This window comes from Spea bombifrons, chromosome 1, assembly GCF_027358695.1.
Source record: "Spea bombifrons isolate aSpeBom1 chromosome 1, aSpeBom1.2.pri, whole genome shotgun sequence".
Lineage (NCBI taxonomy): Eukaryota > Metazoa > Chordata > Amphibia > Anura > Pelobatidae > Spea > Spea bombifrons.
Genome location: NC_071087.1, coordinates 138,153,033 through 138,161,726, shown reverse-complemented (window position 1 = coordinate 138,161,726; position 8,694 = coordinate 138,153,033). Strand labels below are relative to the sequence as shown.

Sequence of the window (8,694 nt, the reverse complement as noted above, 5' to 3'; positions counted from 1 at the left end):
ATGAATTAAATTGGCACCTTATGAGTATGGTTTCTATTTCGCAATTATTAGTTTGTTATTTCCAACCACTTGTTTGTCAATACCAATAAAACGTGGTGCTTATGTAGTTTCTAACCCTGCATGTATAATTGTTCTACAATGCATGGCTCGCATGTAAGAGACAGTAGGAACAAAAAGTGAGTTAAAAAAGTTATACCGCACTGTTTATGGGATGGAAATAACACGTGCAGTATTTAGTAAAAGCATTTAACACTGCGAAAGGCAGCCACAGGTTTGGAGGCAGACCAAGCAAATTGTTTAAGTTAATGTCGCATAGGCAACAATTTCCCCAGTCTCTGAAACTTTGCCTTTAGTTTGGATTTAGTGTCCAAATATTTAATAATATTCTGTTTTCATTCTGTTCTTTAAAAGTCTTACTTTGCCAAGTTGCATACATTTCACATTGCCTCCAGATAGAGAAATAGTCTCTCTCTCTCTCTGAAGAGGTGGCAATGGAGTTTTGCAAGACATTGGTGGAGCATCTTGTCTTATAGCCTGTGTACTCACTCAAAGCTTATATGTCATACTCAAATGTATTTCCCAATTTCTGTTCAAACATAATGGGATGAGTTGTTGGTTCTGTCTAATATTGATTGTTATTAAAAAGAAAAAATGCTTCCTTAGGTTGATGTTTAACAATAAGAAAGAGGTGGACTATTTATATAGGAAGACTGACTTGCTAAAAAAGGTACATTATTATATGGTTTACCTTGCAATACTGCAAACACCAAAGAACTATATCACTGAGTAAAAACCCATTATAAGCAGGTTTTCGGAGGCCCCATAGAATGACCCATTCCACGGAAATTGACTTGCAACATTTTTTAAGAACACTTTACCTCATAAAGGTAAAAGGGTATACAGCAGGTAGCACTTTGGCTGTTGCTGAATCCCGCCAGCACTAGTGCTAAACTAGTGGAGAAGCAGAGAGCCCAATGGGGGAAATACTGTTCTACGCATCTGTAGGGCCACAGTGTCCACAAGGCCACAGTGTCCAACCCTCTACATGTCCCATAACCCTCACTTGGCCTTTGTTTGGACCCTTGATCTAGATACTATATATTGGTTATCTAGGCATTAAACAGTACACAGACACACAGCATGACAAGCAATATACAAACAGATGGCAACACAATTTATTATGAATGACTATACAGGATACAAGGCATATTCACACATTTCTGGAGTCACTTATAGCACATCTGCTAATAGAGAACTGGGAGTAAAGAAGTATCAGGTTTTGTATTCTGAATTTCTCTGCAACAGAAACAGAAAACAAATGTTTAATTTAATAAGAGTTGGATGGGTTCCATCATGACTACCACAGCTACTACGATTCTCTGGGGGACACAGCGAGCAGAGAGCAAGCTTTCAGCTTTAGGGGTTTATTCATATGTTTAGGGAGTTCTAATGTTTCATTTCACTGCATTTAATATACAGTACATTAGGAAGAAATAGCTGTATCAGTGAGATTTGTACAGAGCTGATTCAGCCATACTCGGAGGAGAAACTCGAATGACCTGTCTTAAAGAATATTTAAGTTATTGACATGATATCTTCCATTAGACTTGTGCTCATGGATCCAAAACGATTAAGTCCATTCCTTTAGGGACAACAAATTTGGAGGGATTTTTTAATTTGGAAAAAAAAATAATTGCCACTCACTCTCATACTCCCTCTCTTAGTATCCCCCTGCCTTCTAGGTGTCTAAACAGCTCATATTCTTATTCTCGATTCTTGATCCCCTGTGTTACTCGGGCCTGCTGGAGCACTCCCCCTTGCATGTGCGTAGGAACCCCTAAAAAACAGTTCTTGAAGAACAGGAAAATAATTTGCATTCTGTCCTTCAAGACATTCAGCCCCTCTTTTGTTTTCTCCTCAATCCTGCCCCTGAGTCTGTGTTTCTCTAAGCAAATCAAGCAGCAACAGGAGCAGGATCCTCGTGGTGAGGCAGCTCGGTGAAGTGCAGAACGCAGCGGCGGAGGAGCAGAGCAACGTTACTTCAACTGTTCCTACGCCCGTGTCCCCTTGGTGTGTAACGAGGATCTGCCCTGACGCAGAAGTGCTCCAGGAGACCAGAATAATGTAAACGATTCTGCAGAGAAAGAGAAGCACAGAAACGCAATTGGGGATAGGTTTTCCCCATAGTGTGCGCCGAGGCTCTGTCCTCATGCAGAAGGGCTCCATAAGGGCCAGGGTAACACAGCAGATCACCAGGAGAAGAGGATCACTGGAGAAGAAAGAAAAATGAAGAAGCAGAGAACACGAAGAAGCGGAGTTGTGGAAATGGAGACGGAGAAGGTGGGGAGACATTGAGAGAGAATGTGACAGAGAGTAAAAGAGAGTGTGACAGTGATCGCGGAAAACTAGATTCAAACAAAGATTCTGAACTTTCAGCTTTGTTTTCATTTGTTTCGTCTTGACCTCCTCCTTTTTTTCCCCAGACATTCATTTCAATTAATAAAATTGGCATAACAAACTCTCATCATTTACCATATCATCACTGCAAGGCACCGATTGACTGCAACATCTTTTCCAGTTCTCCACTGCTGTCCAGAGGAACCAAATCAGAGCATCCACCAATGCATTTTTCTCCAATATATATCCGTGGCACCTAAACAGCATAAGAAGTCATGCTTACTATATTGTTTGAAATTTATAGACGTGTCCTCAGATCATTCATAAAATATATGAATTACACATTTTTTATGATACAATAAAACGTTACATAATGGCATACACAGACACAGAAAAGTAATATTCTCATTATTTTCATCTGATACTGCTAAAGACACACAACTTTGTTTAATTTAGTATTATATCCCATATTTTTCATTTTAAACTAAATATTCCAAAGTTAATTTAAAGGAAAAAAGTCCTAAAAGCAGAATTTTAACTAATTCCAATACACTTCAGAAATCCTAAAAAGCTAGATTTTTGCAGTAAAAAGCAGATCACATGCTAAATTCATACTAATGAGAAAGCAATTTTAGTCATAGAACACAGACCCCCAAATATTATGGTTAACAGAGAATTAAAATTTTTCTTGGTTCGCTATTAGAAACGTATCATGTAATTAAGCTGAATCAATGTTATTTCAACTGCTTGCTAATTGTAAGGATCTTGAAAGCGATAGAAATCTGACATGAAGCTAGGAGCTAGGAGTATGTTCTTAACTGGTGAATTACATTTCTGCCTAGACACCTGGAAAAAGATTTTTTATAATATGTGTAAAAACTTCATACATATCCCATTGAATCGCTTAGTAGGATTAACTTCTTATTGCTTTCAATGTGTTTTTTTTATTCTATTTTTGTTTTATTATTATTATTTTATCATTCGCACTCTTGAATCCCATTTTGCTTATTTGGAGTTTAGTGGGGGAGCTAAATCACAAACCATGCAGCTCCACCACTATTAACATCAATTTAAAAATATTAAAAATAAATCAGTTGCAGATAAATACATAATTGGAATTATTAATGATTATTTATTATTAAATTAATATTATCCATTTTAAATGAAGATCAATCCCCATTGCATATATATTGCATGTATTTTTTAACAGATTTACGGCTTAGGCAGATATTTTATCTATATGCTGAGCAGAATATATTCAGTATAAATATTACATTTGTATGTGAATTATATTAACAGCCAGGAAGACTATCAGAATATCTTTGGATATTTTTAAACCACGTCTTTGTAGCAGGATAGAATTTGTGTGCAACCTATTGTTGGAAACGCGGTCATCATCTAAAACTAGATGGTCAGAAGCTTAGATGTAATGTAGAAAGTTTTACATTACGGAGAGCATGGCAGACAAATAGACCAGCCTCCCATCAAAAGTGAAGTAAAGGAACTTAAATATACATCAGATAATCTTATATGTTTCCAGACCAAGGACTGATTAAGATTTAAGTCTTCACATCAGACTAGATGCCGTCAAATTCCCTGTTTCCAACATGAACGTTAAGACAAAAGAAAAATAGTGAAATCACAGTGCAGTTGGAATTTGAGGGTCTAAATCAGCACAAACTTCACACTTTCTAGAGCCCCTATGCCCCCCCCCTTGCAGTCCGCAGGCAGACAAAAGAATTGCTCTTAGCGGCCACAATGATGACTTAGCATTGAGGTGGAGCGACAATTCAAAAGGAAGTAGAGTTGATCACTTGTCACTTGTCACTTGTCACCCATTACCGTTTGTTAAGGAATGGCTGTGTTAGCAACAGAATACAGCTTGCAAACATTACCGTGCAATACTTCTTGGAGTTTTTTTTACTGGGGGTGGATGTAAGCTTCATTCTTTTACTGAAAAAGAGTTGCCATGGTCATCGCTATGACAGACATCAGTAGAAAACCCTCAGATTCAGTGAAAACATGCATACACCATTAGTAAAAAGTAATAATTTTATATGTTGGTTGAAACCGAACATTCCCAGTGAGCTCCAATGATTAAGTGTACACTTATTTAAAAAACTGTCAAAAAAACACTTGGCGGAACTATTAACAGCAAACTGCTCTTACTATATCAAGGGGGGATTTGAGCCCAAAGTGTTTTTGAGTTGTTTAGTTGTATTTCAGCTCCTTGACTTTACTGTACATTATGTGAGCTTCTGCTGGAGGAAGCTATTAGTTGTCCCTGGATAATGTTTAGTTAAATCAGTGAAATTTCTTCAAGTCTCCACATCCATTGAACTATACATTATACAGGGTCAGCTCAGGTCTTTTAGCTGGTCGTGTTGGTCCTTCGTAATGGATGGTGAAGTTGAAAGTGTTGAATAATTCTCCCATTAGTGAATAGACCCCATTGTGCATTTGTCCAACTTGAAACATAGACAAAACTAACCCTCCAACTGAACTCCAACTTAGGGGAAGATCCATAAGTTTCTGTGATGCTCAACGTAAAGAGATTTGTATCCATGACTCAAAACCCAGAAGCTAGAAAGCTATAGGTCTGTGTATGAGACTGCAGCTGGTGTACTTGGCAATTACAGGGAGTCACAACCAACCTCCAGAATATTACAAATACCAACTTAAGACAAGCATCTAAAAACCATAACAGTGTTGTTTTAATTCTAAAATGATAGGAATGCGCACAGTTTCGCTCCCTCTATTGTGGAATAATCACCAGTCGTGGTGATACCAATGTGACTGCATAATACCCCATGCAATATGTAGGGTACCGTATACATCACTGGTGCTTTATAAATAAATGTTAATGATAGTAAAGCATATTATGTAAAGCAACCACTTACAAGGCAATTCGTTTGAAATGACTACATTTCTGAGATATAGTAATCTGGATCAATGAACACGATAATCATTTCCTCCAGAACCGAAAGCATTAAAGGATAAGATAAACCCTCACTAAGCAGATAATAAAATCATGGGCTCACCGTTCTTTCTCCTGTTTTCTGCAGAAAATAATCTTGAACGCTTGCCACGATGTCCAAGTTGCTTATGTTAACAATTTCCAGATGGCCCTCCTTAAACTTGTATTTCTGTAATATCCCCTTCGCCCTGACACAATAGGGACACGCAGGCTTTTCAAACATTGTTACCTTAGAGGCTTTAAGTTTGCTTTCTACAAAAGTCTGGGCCATTTTCCGTAACAATTGTATCTGCGGCAAGTGAAAAGTAGCCTAGGTTGAGTATGATAAGGAACTGCTTGTGTAACTGCTACTTATGGAGAGGGAGGAGTAGCCAAGGGGGTTAGACATGCTGCCGGCCAGCCAGCTCTTATTTCCCAGTAGTCTTATTCTTTTAACACTATCCTTTCCATACTCGCCTGAAACTCGCCTAAGCAGATAAGAACCGTTCGGCCCACCTGGTGCGCCTGATTATTTTCTGTAGTTGTTAGATTTGTATTTTCAGTAGGGTACCTAGCGATCGCTAGCTTTGATACAATATAATGTTGTTTGATGCCATTTGTGGCATTAATATTACATGATTACACTGCGTGCTTTGTCACATGTGGTCAAGTCAGTGTCGTGCTCCAATCTCCAAGAGTCTCAGATTGAGAACTCTCGGAGGATCATGGGTAATTGAGTACTCACATAAAATAATAAAATATATACCGGTAATTAATAAATAATACATAAATTGTAAAATTACTTTTTTGTTGTGTATAAAAATAATTATAACCATAGGACAATAATAAAAGCATAGAAATGTATGGTAGGAGTTCCCTTTTAATTTTTGACAGCCCGCCCCAGAAAAAATATATTATAGTATCTGACGGCAGATGAGAACCATTAAACCCATCTAATCTGCCTGTTTTTCCTGACGTAGAGACTCAGATTAGAATCAAGCTACATTTAATGTCTATCCAACACATCAGCTTCAACTACCTCTGATGAGAGGCTGTTCCACTTAGAGAATGCAAATTGTTTGCGTTCCTTTGTGAGACACAAAAGGGGAGAATTCCCCAAAATAAGCAAGAAAGCACTTCTGGTAAGCTGCAAAAAAAAGGTTATTAAGAATACCCCTCAATGTTACATAACTCCAGAAAACATTTTGGCTAATATCTCCAAGCAAGCTGCAGCTATGTACATACATTTGCTAAACTGATATTCCCACTTGGTTTTACGGTGAAATGTTTGCTCCATGGTGAGTAAGCAGACGGGGAAGGTAAAGCTGTCGTGACCCTTTGTTACCCAAGAGTCACGTTGTAGCCAGTGCTGAACACCCGTTCATGAAAGATTGTGTGTGGCCGTGTGTGAGTAGGATTTGGCACATTGCTAGGTGACTCATAGAGCGCAAACAATAAGCCCGTTCAGCTACAGTATATGTTCCAGGATAAAGAATCCCGCACGCCGCAGCTTATATCACAGATGCCTTTTATTCCGTCTGAAGGAACGCAAGCCACATTTTCATTTTCAACTCCAGGCCATGTTTTTTGGCTACCTTGAGCACAGGCATCTCAATTCAAAATCAATTAAAGAGGCACTCCAGCCATTATATTCACTTTAATGCATATTACAGCTGACTTTCCATTTTAAATCATACCCCCCGCCCCTTGCAAATGCATGGAAGGATTCAGTAGAATTCCCCTATGCACGTCCCCCCCCCCCGTCTACTTGGCTTGCTGGTGATATGTACCAGGCTTTGGAGATGTATCCACAGAAAGCAATCAAATTCATTTTGCTTTCCTGCCACTGAATGGCTGCAAACAACCAAAAGTGATGTGAAAACCAGACACTGGAGGCGATGGTGCCCTGCAACTCTGGAGCTTCAACTTCCCCTTAAACGCAAGGGTGTTTTAATATGTTTAACAGCTAAAAAATATTTTTATATTTTATTTCTACCACACCATCATATTCCACAGCGCTGTGCAATGGGACATAACCGGTGGTGCGTAACATAACAAATTTGACTTAAAGAAACAAAAGCTTATACCCTAGAATATGCAGTGACAGATGTTGGCCTAGGCTGACTTGGTCCAGGCCTAGGGCAACAATTGATGCACAAAAAACAGGGAGAACATTGCCATCTTGGGCGATCAGCCCCTCCGATGTCCCACAACCAGTTACACCGCTTCAAAAGGCGTTTTGTGCCTTTAAGTCACGGATCGTTGGGATATAAGATCATATCCTGACGCTCTGTAGAGAAGATGATGGTCGTGGGCTGGGGATGCCCAGGGTCAGGCCCAGGGGAGCACCCGAGGTAACTATGTCCCTACACGTATGCACAACTGACTAGATTGTAAGCTCATAAGAGCAGGGCCCTCCTCTCATTTTGTACCCATTTGTTGTGTGCGAATTTTAAATTATTCCACTGTTTGTAACAGCGCTACAGAATCTGCTGGCACTATATAAATAAATGTAATGAAAATGATTCCTACATTCAATCGTATGACCCTGAACTAGGAGTTACATTAAGATATATATATAACCATATCACATTCACAGTCATTTCTATAGGGAATATTTCTTGCCCACTCATATATTTTCACTTTCATCACAATAGTTAGCACATAAAAGGAATGTTAACTGTTTAGAACCTACCCATACTCATTGATACATAATATTACATAATGTTACTGCGCATGCATAGGTTTGAATGCGTTTTAGCACAACCTATTGATGTGTGGGAAACAGTAAATCAGCAAGGACAAGTATTATTATCTTTTATTTATAGAGCGCCAACAATTTAAGCAGAGCTTCTCACAATACATATATTCAAGGGATAAGACAAAACTAAAATTGACAGACTAAGAAGACAAAGCGATACACTAGGTAAAGAGAGCACGGGTTGCAAGCAATCTGAGCAGAGGTTCCCAAACGTATTTGACCCCTTTTCAGAAAAAAATTACTCAGCTCCCCCCTGGAAATCTACCCGGCTCATTCCAGTGCCCCCCGGGGGGGCGATATCACCCAGTTTGGGAAGCACTGGGTTATAACTTGCATTTTGTGCATTTATTTGGAAAATAAAGTAATCACTATGACTTCACTATAACTATGAAACGTATGAACGGTTTTTCAAAATGTCCTTCTCTTCTTTCTTCATGCTTCCACCGCCCCTTTATTTTTATTCAATGCCCCTAATTGCACCCAAGGCTACTTCTGCCCCCTTGGATCATTCCAGTGGGGAAGTATTGCCCACTTTAGAAAGCACTGATCTAGAGCATAAACCTTTTAATTATCTGTCCTA

The 8,694-nt window shown here is 38.9% G+C and overlaps 1 protein-coding gene across 1 annotated transcript; it reads right to left on the bottom strand.

The window, feature by feature from the left end:
- Positions 1-1,153: 1,153 nt before the first annotated feature.
- On the bottom strand, positions 1,154-5,714 carry GLRX (glutaredoxin). The gene is made up of 3 exons (XM_053457709.1): positions 5,439-5,714; positions 2,533-2,653; positions 1,154-1,296 (listed from the first exon to the last, which is right to left on the bottom strand). The coding sequence occupies exons 1-2, from the start codon at positions 5,643-5,645 to the stop codon at positions 2,540-2,542; spliced, it is 321 nt and encodes a 106-aa protein (XP_053313684.1). The 5' UTR covers positions 5,646-5,714; the 3' UTR covers positions 1,154-1,296; positions 2,533-2,539.
- Between the last annotated feature and the right edge of the window lie 2,980 nt (positions 5,715-8,694).

Coding starts and splice junctions, on each gene's coding strand:
- GLRX (XM_053457709.1), bottom strand. CDS start 5,645: ATGGCCCAGACTTTTGTAGAAAGCAAACTTAAAGCCTCTAAGGTAACA. Junction 2,654..5,438: donor AGAAAACAGGAGAAAGAACG/GTGAGCCCATGA, acceptor TATGCTGTTTAG/GTGCCACGGATATATATTGG.